The 17,981-nt window shown below is 42.3% G+C and overlaps 1 protein-coding gene across 4 annotated transcripts in view; it reads left to right on the top strand.

The window, feature by feature from the left end:
- The window catches only part of LOC100746623 (nephrin-like), a 101,487-nt gene that overhangs the window by 76,060 nt on the left and 7,446 nt on the right, over window positions 1–17,981 (top strand). For all 4 annotated transcript variants that reach the window (XR_002947147.2, XM_033321994.1, XM_012388299.3 and 1 more), the window contains one exon: window positions 13,384–13,514. Coding sequence is in view for 3 of the 4 variants with exons in the window: in XM_033321994.1 (XP_033177885.1) it covers window positions 13,384–13,514 (131 nt within the window). In the remaining variant the exon portion in view is untranslated. The remainder of the gene's footprint in view (window positions 1–13,383; window positions 13,515–17,981) is intronic.

The raw sequence follows: 17,981 nt of genomic DNA, 5'->3' as shown, positions 1-17,981 counted from the left end.
GTTCACTGCTGTCCATCGCATATCGTGGAAAATTAAATATCTACCAAACGACGAGAAGGTACAATTTATGCAAAAATGCAGCAATTAGCGCAATGGATATAACGTATTTCGTCAAAAGACGCCTTTTACTCTTTGCGATACATTATTCCCGGTCGGCAACCATTTCGAATATTAAACAGAAAAAATTCGTACACGATCTGAACACGGAGTAGTTGATAAAGTGATCGACGAATAAGCAAAAAGTTCGAGATGGGATCACGTCCAGTCGCAATCCGATCTTTCGATTCTTTTTAGTTGTGGGAAGCATCGACTGATATCCAAATACCTGCTTTGCATATTTTTCTATCGACTCGGCCTCTGATAGAAATTTCCCAACAATGAATACCATCTCTGGCAGTGGAATCTCGAGAATGGAGACTACAAATGTATCGCGATACCTCGCATGTTTGCCTCGCATGTTTTGGGTGTATGTAGAAAGAGCATATTTCTTTACGAAACATAGTGTGTCGCATACTTAATTTCGTTCCTCGCTACTATTAACGTTCATCCAGCAAAAAAGTTCTATGCAGGCGTTCGCTTAAATAAGTCGACCGCAGCGCCTCAATTTCCACGATTTTTACGCTATCGTAAGAGGCAAATACAACGTCTAACATTAGCAGCTCTTGCGCTTAAAATGAAAACTACCTCGTACCTAGTGAAGTTTTAATTCCACGATAAACATAATCTCGCAACTAGTTTAAAAGTCAACGTTATGTACGCGTTATATTCACGTTTCTCGACCGAAGCAATTTCCAGCCGCGTGTCCAGGATCCCCGAATACCCGCCGATTGTCAACCGGCCAAAGGCTATCCGAAAGTGTCGTCCCGCTTGAAAAGTAATTTCTGGCCGAGCCCGTCGGATATATTTCGGGTGTCGCGCGAAACCGTAAAAATTTAATGCTCGTCTAGCTTGAAATCCGTGAAAAAGAACTGTCGCTGTCACAAGCCATTCCATTAAAACGAGAATAGTTGATACCGATGAATTTGAAAGCCGAAAACAAACACAAGAGAACACGAGAAGCAATCTCGACAACACGCGAGATTTCGGCCGTGCGAATGAAAAATCCGATGCGACCGGTTGACGAGAAGCAGCGATTGTCTATGTCTAATTCAGCTGATGAACTACCGTAGCAAGAACACGACCGGATGGTAGTCCGCCAAGCTCTATCGTTATATTGCTCTAATCGAGGAATGCAAATTCAGGAAAACTAGCTTGATAATGCAATGGTACGGTTACGATGACGCGACCACGGTCTCGCGAAAATATTGCCCCGAAATTCGAACCGATCGCTACGGTCGCTCATCAATCACGTTTATCACGATCTCGCTCCGATTTTTCTTTCCCCTGGGCGGTTTTTCATTCCTTCTTGTCAACGCCACGTCGAACAAATACCGGCCGACAAGAAATCAATAAGCGGACAAACGACAAGAGGACGAGCAATAATATATTCGAAATGAAAACCTCAAACGAGAAACATTCGATCAACGAATTTTAGAGGCAAGCTCAAAGTACGACTTTTCGCTGCATCACGATCGACCAGACGTCGATGTAGCGAGGCTCGTGGTTAAACGCGAAACCAAATAAAACTTCGACTACGTGATCTTTTCTTTTATCGTTTCATTAGCGTGTTGTCCGCGTATTAGGTCACAGTCGGGTCTTTCGATTGTCCAACGTTTCGACGATCGACCACCGTTTATGCGAGAAAATATTTCGTAAGAATACATAGATACAGTATTTAAGTATTTAACACATTCTTTATACTTTTAAGCATATAACGCGTTCCGCTCCGATTTTAATCTAAAACGTATAAAAAAAATTGATACGATACCGATTATTAATCTGTTCTCAAATGAAATGCCATTTGCATTGTGCTTATCAGCTAACCTATCATTTGCTCTAGATTGACGCAAATAAATTGAATTAAACGCGATCGAACGAAACCTCATTTAATCGACTGGTACGTAGGAAAGAGAATTCACTGACCCCGCTTTAACCGGTCAATTTCTGTATGAAAAAGTATTTTCGATGACCGCTTTAATAATCATTCAAACGAATTACGGTTCGATTATCTCGAAATGAACAAAGCGTTAGGCAACGATTCACGATCGATCGGATTCTCTAATTCCGCGATTCAGCCAAACGGAATTACGGCTCGCGGAACGAGCGACTAAAGTTTATTGTAAAAGATGTGCAAATTCGGACGGAATCGTGCGCGTAAATACCGAGGTCTGCCATTTAGCCGAACTGAACGACACAACGCGACGATTCGAATAGAGAGCGTCCAATCGGGCAAGTCGTAAGCAAACGTGACTCGTACCGGCATGCTACGCCGAATCCAACACAAACGTCCACCCTTCCAATTCCAATCCGAGAATCGACAACAAATCCAACGTTTTTTTTTTCAACTGCTAGGCTTTCTTCGTTAGAACATTTCGTCGAGATGAGAAAGAAAGAAACGAAATGAAAGATTTTTCGTCGCTCGAGAATGCGCGATAAAATTTCTTCGACATTTGCCTAGCCCAAGAAGAGTGTACGTACGAGTCGTCGAGCGATGAATTTGAGAATCGCGAAACAAGGCATCTATTGGAAAAGAGAAACTCCTGCAGATTCCTTTAATTTAGTGATTTTCAGCTCGGAATCGCGATAAACCGCAGGAGATAGAAAGTAAGAGCTCAAGGAGAAACGATGGTGCACCAAACAAAGGTGGCATTTTCTCTTAGGAAGACAGAGATTCCATCCGATCTTTATCGTTCTCTCCTGGTAACTTGCGTGTCGAAATGCCGGCTGCCACTACTTCAGCTATCACGACTGCTCAATTGCGCGCAACGGTTAGCAACAACGATATAACGCGGTTATAAAATTGAACGAGTGATGTCTAAACGAGATGCTTAACGAGTGAATCGACAGACACGCGAAAAAGCGAATATCGAACGAGATAGAAAATTACTGCGATTCTGGTGTATTATGGTGTCGATCGGTGCCGCTATTCGATACTTTAATCCGGAATCTGCTGACTGCTGCGAATGCTAAATATTATACATTACATTACTCGTTGATTTACGCGAAGAAACTGGCACGGCGATAATCATCGTGTGGATGTAAAGGAACGAAAGGGAATATAATCTTCGGTGTCTCTCATGATGCGGCAGTGTGTCGAATTCCACAGGTAATTTAAAGTATTCCTGATAAATATTTAACTCGACGCGGCACACCGAGCCATTTCGTTTCAAGTACGATTATCGCTAACAACTCAAGCTAAAGTGTCTTTTAAAGGCGAAATTATGCGAGCGAGAACCATGCGTCTAGATTCTTCAGCTAAAACGTACAATTTCCCGTTTCCCTGAACAAAACCTGCCGCATTTGCGATGTTTCTGTCGTTTTATACATATATATAAAGCAAGCACATATACTACGAACGAGTCGTAGTATACTTTACCAAATTTTTTAATTGAATCGCTGAAACTACAGATGCCAAGACCAAAAAAATCTTAACAAGTACGATACGAGTTACAATGCGAGTTCGCAGTATTACATATGGGATTCGCAAATTCAGAATTAACCAGCAAGGATAAATAGCGATGTAAGCTAAACGTTTGAAGCTAAAGGACTTGGGATTGCGAGGATAAAGATTCAACGATTCAAGCAGTTGAGGATAATGAATAACGCTATAAATAATCTTAAATAGGAACGGCAAATCCGCCACGATTTTCCTTGATTCAAGAGATCCGTAGTGGCAAGGACATAATCGGATGTAATCGTGGTCAGTAACAGGCATACTCAAACTCAACTCATAAGCCGCAGATCTAGTAAATCCATGCTGTACTCTCTCAACGAGCTGTTTATATTTTAACTGATTGGCGAGTGATTTCGTCGATTAAATATTCGAGTTACGCAAGAACGGTGCATTCACCTTGGAGAGATATCTGCTAATCACGGAGTAATCTTGGAACCGTCTGTCGCGTGGATGTGCGGTCAATATGCGTTACTAAACGTCGGGAGGTAAACAACGCATGTTGCAGAGTGTACTCGAGCGCATCTCAGCATTTCCATACATATGCATGCGAATACGAGTATGCGCGCGTGTCCCTTGCATCGATGTACATACGCGGACGTCCACAGAGCAGGCAAGTAGCAGTGATGAATGAGGAAACGGAACTGCTAGTCGGAGGGAGCAGCCATGCCGCTGACTATAGAGGGTTTCCGAACTCGCAAGGAGCTTCAGGGTTATAGCTGACGCGCGTCTCTTGAAATATATTACGACAGCCAAGCTGGGCGGTGGTTGTCAGCCACGACAAATTCCTTCGACATTCCTTGCTCCTTCCATCGCTACTTACCCCCTTCTCGGGTAGCCGTTCTTTTCTAAGTACTCCCTCTTTCACCAGACTCTTTCCATTTTCTGTAAGGGATTAACCCAACGATCTGGCAGGAGTTATTGTGTTTCGGATCCAATGTCGACAACGAGCTGTTTCGTGCAGTTAAGATATACTGTTATGTATCTCACTTAGAAAACTAAGATTTTCCTCCGGGAATTCCGGCGATTTCGTGCATAAAGTTTTTTACTTATCATCCTGTTTATTCTTCTAGAATCGAACGGTGCGAACCCATTGTTTCTTGCTCTTCTTTCAACGCGTTAAATAGAATTAAATTTGAAGGTGTTCGGCGTATGTGTCATCTAGATATACGACAAATACGACGAACGGAGGAGAAAACTGTAGATTTGCAACAGCTCGTTGAATCGACGCGTCCCGACGAAGGATGGATCCATCGACGAGATTTAAGTGGATACAGAATAATTGTTTCAACCCCAGAAAATAGAATATTGCTCCCTACTTCTCCATCCTATCTTGGAGTATCGGAAAAAAGAAGATCGATTCTGAAGCTGATTCCACTGATTTTGGAATTTTATTTTAAAACGCGTTAAACTGTCTATTGTATAACTCGTGCTTAGTACTATCCACGAATAAACAATCTCTGGCTCGAATAGCTGTGCAACAAACATAACGTGGCTGATACAGGTGCTGGTCTACGAAGGTGTACTTCCCCTTTGAGATACGAAATTGGAAGGGACAAGACATTCTAGTGATGACAACGCGTGGAAATACGGCTCGTTAAAAGCATTGTCAGCATAATTAATGTACAGCGCATGATTTGATGCGACTTGCGCACAGGAACGACGATTATTAGCGATCTAATGCGTAATATTCGATTGTCGTGACTACTACTAGAATGTAAATGTTTAGTGTAGATGCTCGTTACGCGTAGTTCGTGCCCTCGTAAATCAATAGCCTCGATATCGTTAAAAGCGATGACGCGTGTACGAAGCGGCTACATTTTTAATTTGCGATAAAAAATGATAAACGAGATCAGCTCGCTTTAGGAAAAGATAAACGGTTACAGCAGAAAAACGTGCAAAAAGATCACACGCCAAATATATTGGCAAAAATATAGGATTATGAGTAACGACGATCCTCCTGTTGCTTGAAAAATATCGAAACTCTGAATAAAAATCGGAAGATACGAAAACTTTACGATATCTCTTGTATGTACTCGAAAACGAAATCTCTAAGATCACGCAAAAATATAAAAAGGCGTTTCAAAAATTATTATACGTATATGTAAAATGCATGCAATTTCATCCTACAGACATTTATTTTCATTGCACATTTATTATCTGTATTTCCTTGTATTTTTGATAAAATTCGATTCTCAAAAGCTTGAAACGAATGCCCTGTGAAATCGCATTCGTGCAATGGTATATACAATTTTCAAAAAATTTTGCAAAAATTGAGGAGCATATTACTAAGTGCAACACTGGAGACCGAAATGCTATATCCGTGTCTATATCTCACAGCTTCTCCGTGGCTTCTTTCTCAGCTCGCATGTTAATTGCCTTAATTACTTGAGGGAGACTGCATTCTCTCTCGAGAAACTATAACGAATTCCGGGAGAACTCTTATGAATATTTACGAATAGTTTATTTGTGGACTGAATTTCGATCTTCTGCTAACGCCCAAATCAACTACTCTCCGGTTCTTCCTTTCTATTTCTGTCCCTCTTTCTCTGTCCCTTACGATATGTGTACCTCGAGCAAGATCTTTAAAGTTCTATTCGTTATTGGTCGTGTAGCCGATTTACATACTTGGAAATTCGTCGTTGAAAGTTTACGAGTGGATAACGATCTTATTCAACGGTTAGAAGTGAATGTATGGCAACTTCGGAGATCGTTTTCAGCGTGACGTTCTACACCGAAGTTGCGAGGATTGGTAATAAAAAAACATGGAGAGAATGAAACCTCGAAGAACTACCGGAAAGTCTGACAATTCTGACAGACGAAATCGGTCGATAAATTCGGTGAACGATGGATTATTCGATACAGTCAGTTCAACGAATATCCAGAGAGACAAAAGTCTATTTTACGATCGATGAAAAGTAAAGGAAACGCTACAAAAAATTACGATAGAGTTATTATGGAGATCGCATGTGACAAATTCAATCATCTTATACGTGGATGTGTCTCGTACGTTTGAACTGGTCTTTCGAAGTACAAATCCGAGAATTCGATTTACGATTTCATCGTAGCCCAATATTTTTCATAAATAAACAATAAAACGTCACTGTATGGAAGTTCCCTCTGACGATTTTTCATTGTCTTCCGATTCATTCGTCCTAATAAATCTTTCGATTGAGAATTGTAAAGCCACCAACGTACACCATGGTAAATATCCCGATACTCCGTCGATTACGACTACGATACAATGGAACGTTAGCTCTGAATATCCCCGCCACGAACTTGGCTTGGTGGTCTCTTGGTTTTGTTTATAGTTGTTGCACCATGACGCTATAACTGTACGCCACTTTTGTTCACACACAGTCAGCAACGTCATTACGAATGCTTTTACGGAAATGCGTAAAATCGATCGATACGAGCTTCCCATATCCTCGGTCGTCCACCTCATCCCTTCTTTGTCTGCACGCTTTATCACGTTCCACCATTCACCTCCATCATCGAATGACGATCCTGTTGCCAGCCACAAAGCGAAACAACCGTCCCTGCTTTGACGTTGATCGAATTATTTACTCAACATGTTTTCAAGATACTCTTCACGCTGGTTTTTCCGCTCCATTCCGTTCACGGATTCTTTGCATCCAACGAAATGGGAAAAGACCGAAGGCATATGCGTAAAGCAACTTTCCCAACAATTGGGCGGTTTCCAGGAAAAGACCAAAGAACGGATGAAAACTCATCGAGAACAGTCGAGAGATCGAAATAACAACATGGAAATTGCAACAACTGCAATAACTGCAAATGTCAGTATATCTCGCGACAAGTAAAAAACACGCCTGTCTGGCCGCACTTGAATAGGAGAGAAATTTGACAGGTGCTACAGTACCGGAAGTTCTCTTGTCGGGAAGTAACTTTACGGGACTTTCACGAGGCATCCGATGTAGCGTTTTACAAGCAATAAGAACGACTAGGTAGCTTTTAGGCTTGATACTACGATCTCAAGATGACTTCTTGATGTCTCTGCTCGTATCGCTCGTAAGTACCGTCCAAAGTGGCAAGTTTATTTTAGCTGAAGAATCTCTGCTGTCTAGTAGTGAGAGCAAGAGTTAGAGGCTACCGCAAAACGTATGCTATAAAAACTACAAGTTTTCTACCTTCTTCATGCTCGTACAGCTTGGTAAATTCCCCATTATCTGCTGACTAGATAATCGTTTCTAAAATCCGCTTTATTTAGCAACTGATTAAGAAGAAACGCGATAAATCGAGCGCGTAAGTTGTGCAGAAACATCGATAATGGTGTAGACACAAATTAGAATTTAACGACAGCTACGTTGCCAGTAAGTTGTCCCAGGATCTTAGAAACACGTTTACGTCGGTACTGCTTTACCATCGTGATTAATTAATTAATTAATGCACAGTTCCTAAACGATATCTGTCGAATCGTTATCTGCACCAACGTGGCTCGCTGGAAATCTGCTACCTGGTTTGGCAATTTTGCGGTCCGAGCTTGCTCGTGCTTCGACTTCGTAGTATCGATATTGCGGTCGAGTGGCCAATTTACGAATACCTACGAATCTAGTGATTTACGACCGATAGTACCGAGGGCCAAAGCAGTAACCCAAACCAACGTAACTCGTCCAGATAATCCAACCTGCCGGACAAGAACTTACAGGGAGTGCTCAACTTTCGATGAACAAAAAGAAAACGGATTTAACAAGATCATTGCGATTCACCGGCTGGAATTTACTCTTATATCCAATCATAACGATCCACCAAAGGCAAACAGGAAAATTAACTATATTCTCCCGGGTATTATGTGTATAATCCAAATCCAATACGTCTTCGGCCTTCGAAATATAACTTGGAAAAATATTACCTGATCGTCGTTCGTTAACGTATTTGCTTACACGATTTACCCGCTTCTTCATCTCTTGTTCGAAGGTTACCCGATCATTCGTTCCAGCTTGCTTCTATCGTAACTTGTTACTTCTATAACAGGGAACGTTAATTAGCTTCGTCGAGGAGCAAGCTTCGTTACAATCTGAACGAAACTATAAATACAATCTTCTCCTCTACATCTCCATACTTGAATCTTTGAAATTCAGAATTCTTGAATTTACAAGTTTCGAATTTTCGAACGTGTCAATTGCAAATTTAAAAAGTGTTGAATTCACGGTTGAAACGTAATCACTTCAGCCGGTAACTGTACCGTAAAAGAAGAAATGTTGAAACCCCACGTTGACGTCGTCGAGGACGAGAATGCCGACTAGGAACGATAAATCGTGGCATTGTCTCCGTACGTTGAAAAGCCATTATCGAATCCCATTATTCGCACAGCTAAATGGCTTCGTTTCGGATCGTCCCGCTATCTGACGATTCGATACCTGCAAAATACCGCCGAGGAAATTTCGCGTTCCCTGAATCGTTAAGCTTCGCCGTTCACCCCGATCGACCAAACTCTAAATTCCAACTCTGTCAATTTCACGATATCGGCGGACATTAACGGCCTGCGTTCCTAGTGCAACCGAGATTCGAAATTTAATTAAAATTCATAGTATCGTTGCCGAGAACAGCAATATTTTCATTTTACAATCTTCTCAAATGAAAGAGCGCGATTCACGCTGCTTTCATTTCTCCCAATGACTGTTCAAGGTGGAGACAATCTCTACGTCACGTGGGTACGTGTAGTCGAATCGAATTTCGTTAAAGAATTCCACTTAATTCGAGAATTCTAAAAACGTTACTAATTCGACAGGTGTCGCACGGTGCCTGCGTAACTAATAGACGTGCCTAGACTAATTCCGTACGTATTGCAAAGTTTCAAAAGTTTCGTAGGAAGTTCTGTGCGTGCCATGACCGATGAGATGACTGATGGCTCGGCCGTAACGAGCCACGAAACGTCAACAGAGAACCGGACATCATTTTAGATAGAAAAAGTAACGAGCGTAATGACCGATGCTTCGCGTCTATGTGCATATACGCAACTTCATTTATAATCCAAAACTCCGCGTTAATACTTTGATGAAACAACATCTTTTTAAAATCGGTGCATAAACTATGGTGCAATTTTCCACGAGTCCAGAGTTAGAAATTTACGGCTGAGACGGTCAGAAGACGACCCAATTAACCAAGACAACTACATGGATTACGTTGGTTTTTATGTACCGTACCGTAATGACGCGTTCCAAAAGCACTGGAGCCGTTAAAGCACGGCTTTAAAACCCATGCTTATATTGCACACGAGTATCTTCTTTAACGCGTTGCATTTTCCTCGTGTACGTTACTCTCTATTCACCGTTCCACCAGGTGGATTTTAATCGAATGTTGTTTAATTAATGCAGGAAGTCAAGTTGAACAGATGCGAACAAATACATATTTCAAGAAGATTCACCGGTGAAATCTTCTCGTTTGGCAACCCGATTCAACTTGATACTTTCTGCCGATGACCTGCGATCTCTCCACTCGTCGACACTCGGCCGACACGTAATCTTCCCCTGCGGGATAGAGTCTTAAGGAAAGACAGAATTCTTCTTTCTTTACGAATCGATTCGATCCGATTCGAACCATTGAAACATTTTCCGTTTTCTTAAGATCATTTCGACGCAAAGAAATTCAATACCGTGCCTCGTTCTAATCGATCCGTAACCATCTAGGCTTCGACGCGATATTACAATTTTTTTTTTTTTCATCGAACGAAAACGAAAGAACCGTACCATACAAAATTACACTCGTCGTTATCGGTGGAATATCAGCAATTTCGTCGGCGGCTGGTTTCCACACGTTTCCCCAGGATCAGGAAAGGATCCGTTGGATCTGCAGGACACGTAGTCTCGGTCTAGCTTTCAGGGCCACGTATTCATTCTCGATCGGATAACGCGTGTTCCATCGAGCAGACTTTTCGAAAATTTCACAAAGCACACTAAGGCGCCAATATCAATCAGATTCATCGCGTGATGAGACAACCGAGCAACCAAGAGAATTCCGGTCGACGATATCAAGTCCATCCATCGGCGAACGCTGCAGAATTCATATCGCGAAGTGACCTCTCGTACAGGCCGATAGTTCGGGACCAATCCGTGCCTGTCTGCCTGCGTCCTATCTCGCGTTTTTGTTTTCTTCTTTCATTCGAACGATTGCTTCTTCTCGTCACTCGTTTCGTTATAGGTAAGGCGAGTGTAATATGCGAAACGTTACTCACGACTCTCGACATTTAGCAAAGGAAATAGAGGAAATGTAAATGCGTATGTACGTATAATATTCGCAATCGCAACAATTACAATACCCACGAAACTTTACAGAATAACCCGTCGCATCAACTGTTGCTAAACTTCTCCCTCCGAGAATTCGTCCAGGACGCTTCTTCGAGTCTCTCTCGATGACATTCGACCCGTTGTTTATTCGGGAGGCTAAAAGAGCAAAACTGTGTCAGCCACGAATACATGCATGTAACCACGGTATATATCATTGGCACGATCGAAACTTTGGATCAAACACACGCGGCGACCAGCAACTTTGTCTGTATTTCGTCCGATACATCGATTTGTCTACGATATGAGCGATCTATTTCACTTCTTTGAAACGCGTTTAATACTCTCCGCGTTTCTTATGTCCCTTCTTTGCTTCTTCGTCTTTATTTCTCTCGCTGCGAAATCCTATTTCCCTCCAGTTCCTCGCACATACTCTTTATCAGAACGTTTCGTCTGGCACCGGCTTTGATGAATCGAATCCGGCCAAGAGAAACCTTCGCAAACTCTGCAGGGTGTTAAGACGAATAATGACTACATTTCGAGTGCCAAGCTTGCCTCTGTGACAGCCGTTTGCAATAAACCATTGTCTTTACTTTCCCTCTCTCTCTCTCTCTCTCTTCTCTCGTTCTCTCTGCCTCGCATCTTCAATATCTAGCCAATAAAAACGAGAGAAGCGTAAAACGTGACAAACTCTTGGCGTCGAAACTACCGAAGATGTCGTTGGTGGACGCATCTAAAGCCGCGCATGCAGCAACTCGTACGTAAACCACATCTCTGCATTCTTTCGATTGCACATTATAATCCCTTTACAATCGTAGCTTGGATTAAAATTAAACCTCCGAGAATAGATCGATCCTGTCATTACATAGAATCAAACAAATAAATACGAGTATTAATTTCGAAAAGAGAATGACAAGCGGGAATAACGGATTTCAATTTTACGCCGTCAGTTTTCATAGTCTGGCGACAAAAATATGACGAAATATTTTTATCCGCAAAAATACGCATAATCGCGGCTTATCGTGTCACCCGGAATAACCACGTTACATCTGTCACGTATAAAATCAACGATATCGCAATAAAAATGTAACTTTCGCTATTTGATTCTCTGTAAAATCCCAAGACTTCGTTATACCTGAGAATATACAGTCGCAACGACATCAGGTAATTTTTCGACAACGCTCGTTCTCTCCAAGCAAGTAATTGAGAAGGGAGATAACAATTTCGGATTCCCTTCGTTTGTTCTTTAATTGCGCGTGTCATCAAAGGACGGTCACTGTCGTAGAGTTGAATTTTTTGCGCTCGCGCAAACGAACCCTGCTCAATGAATTTCCATAAGATACGTGTGCTTAATGAAAATTAACCCGAGACTGACCTCGTAGTTCGTTTACGATAGAACCACGCCGGTTGAATTTGCGTAACAAGCAACGCGTTACGTACACCTGGCTGTGTTTTTTATGTTATCCAACTATACCTACGTATACGTACGTACGTTCTTAGCAGATAAAAAAAATTGTACGCGATTATAAGAATAATTCGAACTATTAACTCTACCCCTGTGATCATTATGATTCGAGCTATAGTTGAGTGACAGCTCGTTCGGAGTAACCGCAGCCAAATAGGTGCATTTGTTTAATGGGTACACGACCGATTCTCTCCGGGACTGTAGAGACACGGAACAAGATTCGCGGAACCAAGATTAGCGTAAACTTTAAATGCGTGGTTGTGCACACGTCGTTCGTAGAGGATGTCAGAGTTATATGCATCTGCACGTATTCTGTGAATCTGAAATCGTGCTGCTGGAGCTGCGACACTGAAGTACACATTGTGTCTCGCCGCGTGTATGCGTAAGGTAAATGCATGCGAAACAGCTTCCTACAAGCGCGCCGATCTACGATTTATTACATGACCGAATTACCGATCACGTGAGAGATATAAGGTTCGTTACTTCTAGTCCCGTGGTTTCTTCCAATCGATATTAAACTTTCTCGTTGAACCGTTGGTATTCCTAAAGAAAGAATAAAATATTCACAAGATGCGCGTACATGAATTTTCGATAAATCATCGCCGAAGGAAGAAAATGAAAATGATCTTCTTTGATATTTGTTACGTTCGTTACTATCGTGCCCTCGATATGCGCCCATCAACATGGTAGAACCGATTAAGCACAGTATCGATGCATACAGAGAATCGTGAGTCACGCAAAGTTCAATAACGGTTTTCATCGAGCTGGGAACTACGCGCGATAAAACGTTTCCCGTAATTCGAGTGTGACGTTATTAACTACGCGGTAGTTTCGAGTTTCGATTCCGCTCCGGCGCGACTCGATGTTCACTTGGACGTATTTCGCGTGAACGAAAATGCAAATTTCATTAAACGAGCCCCGCTAATGCCCGAATATTATTGCACCGTGGCTTCGATGAACTCTTGATTCATAAATACCATGGCGACAGATGCGCGACAAACGTGGATTTTCAGTTACCATGGTTGCGGTTGCGATCAATCGTTCTCTTCTTTCTTTGCGATGATCTCGAAAAAAGATAACGGTTCCAATTTTCGTTCCACTCTAACGTTCACGTTCCTGTTTTTTAGTTGCCCCTGTCGTCGCTCTGAAGATGGGCTCCTCGTTGAATCCAAAGAACATCAAGGAAGGCGACGACGTTTACTTCGAGTGCAACGTTAGGGCGAATCCTAGAGCTTACAGATTGACATGGTTTCACGAGGTACGTCCAAACAATCGTTGTTTCTCGTTCTTGCGCTATTACATCCGCGATATTCTCCTGAGAGGAAACCGAAATAGCTAAGAAATTCGTGAACTTGACGACGGTCCGCAAAGACTTTGGTTGTTCGCTCGAGAACGTACACTTCGGGCTGTGCTGCCGTGCCAAAAATAAAAACAAAGAGTTGAGAAATATTGTGAAAAAGCTATTCGATGAATCGACACGGAAGTGAAATTAAACCGATCGGCACAAACTGCTCTTCGCATTTGCTTTCTATGGTGTTGTCGTAAAAAGGCGATATGTATGCAAGAACGTAAAACAACGCAATAATTTTGTCGCGCAATAAAGTCCGTAAAATCGAGAGAATCGTGGTATAACGGAAGGCGAAAGAATGACCCGACCTACAGTTCGAATAGACGCGTCGGATACGTTGTTGGTCCTAGTTTGCATACGGAGTGAAGCGTAAATTCGTAGCGACGCGACGCAACGTTACGTGTTAAAGCGTGTGTAAGTAACGCGTCGAGAGGAAACATGGCCGCAAGAAAGCGACGCAACGGCGCTTATGCGGCCTGGCCGTTCCTTTTCGTCTTGACTCGCGAAAAATATCCTGAAAAACTCGTGACTCGCACCTGGAAAGCTCGAGCGTTATCTCCGGTCACTCGAGGATCGTCGAGTTAAGCCTCTTAAGGGGGATTATGCTTTCCATCATTTTCTCTGCCGGGTCGGAGCTTTCCCAAGAGGTCGGCGAATCCTGGAAGCATCGTACTAAACCCCTCCCTTCCGACGACGGCATTTCGAGCTTGCGACGCCAGTTCCGGTGATCTCGCGCGAGCCTGTTTGCGTCGAACGTCGAGAACCACGCGGAATTAAACTAAATAGGAAAACTAACTGTGTCGGATCAACCAGTCACGCTAATCCTTGTCAAAGTCGGCTGCACGATATTCCTCGGATCGTTTTTTCTGCCATTTCTCTGTTAAAGCAAAAGAAAGAGGAAAGAAACGAAAAGAAACTTTCTGACGCGTGCGATATCGCGATCCTGTTCCGCTCGTCTAAAGAACAATTTTTTATTTGAAGAAGTAAGTTAAAAGAATCCATGAGCAGCACGAAAACAGAAATTTCTTCAAAATATACTAAATATTCGTTTTACTCGCGTGTAATTTCGAAACATGACGATACTCGAGGTAATACCATTTCCTAATTTAACGTTACGCGTGCGATTCTCCCTTAATATTCTCGAGCACTAATAGCAAGAATTACGATCGAATGAACTCGGATAATCGAAAGTTCGTGAAGTCGGATAACAGAGGGAAAAAGTTTTAATAATAGGACGTCTTTCCAAGGAATATGATTCAATGCTGAGTCGAAGAAGAAAGTAAGAGAAAAATTCGGTGAATAAGTAACAGAGTTTAAAAGTCTCGGGAAAGAGTTTTCGTCGGAGAAGAATACTCGCGAATGGCAATGATAATTTCAAACGTCTCGAAGCGTTCGGGCTCCGTATGTGCATTCGTGTGCACTCTGTCGAAATTATTGTAAATTTACGAGCTGCCGTTGTCACTTCCCGTCCATTCGGTAACCCTCCACCCTCGCACAGTCCGAAAACCAAACCAATAAATTGCCCACGAATCACCGGGCAGAACCGGTTTACCAATCCGTAAAAATGTTCGCGTAAAAACGTCCGTGCGATGAAAATTTCCCATCGAATGAACGACACGTATCTAGCATTGCCGCAAGTGTTATCAAAATTTCAGACTTTTCATCAAAATATTCGATGGACGCGACAAAAGCTTTTATCTGACGTCGAAAATACAAGCACGGTTACAAGCCCTCGTTGGAATTAACGACGCCTCGAGTTTTCAACGTAAAGGTGTGAATCAGCCATCTACATAAATACACCACGCTTCTGCGAACAACGCTCGCGATCTGCAATCGATTTACGCTCATCTTTTCAAGAGGAAATTGAGAAAGAAGAGAGACGCGAAACCAGACTAGTTCGGATGTTGATCGGATGTGCGTGCTTCTCATTGTCAGTGATATGTTCAACGGCATATCAGACCGAGCTGTGATGCGCGGCTGAAACTAAATCCGTCGGACGTGTTATACCAAGGCAAACCTTCCACCGATTTACCTATGCTACATTGCGGTGTGATGCTCGTATTATCGCAATGCTACGCGTTAAATGTCATTACGCGCACAATGTCACCGCACGTTACCGTGCTTGTTCCGCGATGACTTTTCATCGGTCGGTCGCAGTACCATCGCGTCGTGAAGCGAACGATAGCGACGTTTCTAGACTTTCCTAAAGCCATATTTTGGAAATAACGTTAACCATGCTTTTTTATTTATTACATTCACGGTATACGCGAGTTTCACAGGTATCAAACTCGACAACATTTGGTCGTGTTTCACGTATATATGCATACGTGTATGTATGTGTACAAATATGTAACTTTATAAAGTCGATCGGTATACCGCGTATCCTCGCTGCATCTAAATAACAAGGGCGCGATATACGAGATTTTTTAAAATCATTTCCATGTTTCTTAAACTCGAATTCTCTTGAATGGATTTGAAAAATTCCCATAGCATAGAAATCGATCGCGAACCCTTCATCGCGATATACGTAAATGCGCATCAAACGAGATGCTGTAAAATCCGATTACTTTTAAATATTAAGTTTTAAATATTAGTACGTCGCAATTATTCTACCTTGATTAGATCTGGATCGACGGATTGTCGTTGTATCGTGTTCCGTTTCCGAAGAAACATTCAGTGCATCTGTATGCAAACGTCGCAAAATTCTTTAAGATTAGTAAAGGTATCACCGAGAAAGGAATCAAAGGATGAAGAAAGCTTGCTTATGCTTTATGCATAATCTGACAGATAAGAATACGGTAGGTAAGTTGGCCGGAAGACGCACGTGCCGAGATATTCCACGAGAATAGGAGTTATCGCTCTTGTCTACCGCTTTTCTGGCATCCGTTTGTAATGCAAGGAAGCAAATGTATTCCTTGCTTGCCACGAATACGTATTATTGTTCTGACATGAATGCGAATATTTAACATCTAATGCAGTCACGTTACGTTATATGAAAATACAGGAATTCGAGGTAAAATGAAGGCATACCGTGAAGAAAGGAATTGTTTCGAATATGTACCTCGCAAACCAGCACGATACTTCTTTGCTCGTAAAGCAGCTTTACTATATTGTTTTTACGATGTTTCGACAAGGGATAAAAGGGAAACGTTACAAATATTGAACGTATATAAAGCGCGAGATAGCATAAAACGTTGTGCGTTCGACGATGCATACTCCGTTTCGATGCACAAACGCTTGTGATAACTGTTACGTGGAAAGGCATATTGCTTTCCAATTCAAGATAGTTTCGAGTTGTTCTTCCGCAAGTTCTTGCGTTGAAGGCGAGGCGTACAATTGGCACGTGCAAGTTTCCGCATATTCCTACGAAACCGAATGAAACGGGTACGTCGCTCGTCATATTACGATCCTGACAACGTCACACCGTCTTGGTCTTCTATCTCTGTCAACATCGTCTCGCGTCTTTATTTATTCTTCCAATCAAATCTTGAAAGTATACGAAGATAAAATTATCCCAATTCTACGCGAATACGTTTCCACGCTGTTTGAACACATCCAAAGTTGTCGATCTAGTTGCCTTTTTATTCGCGTGAACTAAACACGATTAATGACGAGTTGCAATTCCGAACTTACAATTAGTTAAAACCGATAACAGGAACAAGCGTACACGCCGAATTAGTTTCGACGCTACTCGGATAGAGTATGTATTAATTCCAAGGTGATTTGCATGGAAACCTGTCAAATTTACAACCAGAGTTTACTACGTTTCGTCTCTCTCTCTCTCTCTCTCTCTCTCTCCCTTCTCCCTTTCTCTGCTGGAATGCCTTTGCTGGAATTTAGCAATGGGTAACAACGAGAAATACGATTTATCGAATACAGGAATTCAGAAAGTTTTTTCGTTAGGAACGGAAAAAATCAATCGAGTCGAACGAGTTATGGTTTTAACGATGCTTCGTCGAAATATTCAAATAGTCTAGTTGCCATGAGACATCCGTGGGTATATACAACGTATACATATAAAGTTCCCGAGGCAACAGGAATAATCGAGTTTCCGAAATTTCCACCCATCTACGGCCTCCATTTTGCGTGACACGCCTTGGGCCGCAATCTGTGTGCAAAGCCTTTGCCAGAAAGTTAAGGGGAAATTATAATATCGCGCGTGGCCATGTGCATATATGTGTGCATGTGTACGTGTGTGTACAAGTACGTTTGCATAAACGGAGATTCGAAGAAGAGTGCAGGACGAAGAGGTGCGAAAATCTGCCCGCTAGTAGGTGTATACAAGTGCGTATAATTCGTAGACGCGTGGTGGAGTGTATTCGTAAACCAGTGGCCAGAGATGAGTGTAACGACAAGAGGTTAGACAGAGGGGCGCCC

This window comes from Bombus impatiens, unplaced genomic scaffold, assembly GCF_000188095.3.
Source record: "Bombus impatiens unplaced genomic scaffold, BIMP_2.2 scf_0548, whole genome shotgun sequence".
NCBI lineage: Eukaryota > Metazoa > Arthropoda > Insecta > Hymenoptera > Apidae > Bombus > Bombus impatiens.
The sequence above is the reverse complement of the archived record's forward strand: the minus strand, read 5'-3'. Positions and strand labels throughout refer to the sequence as shown.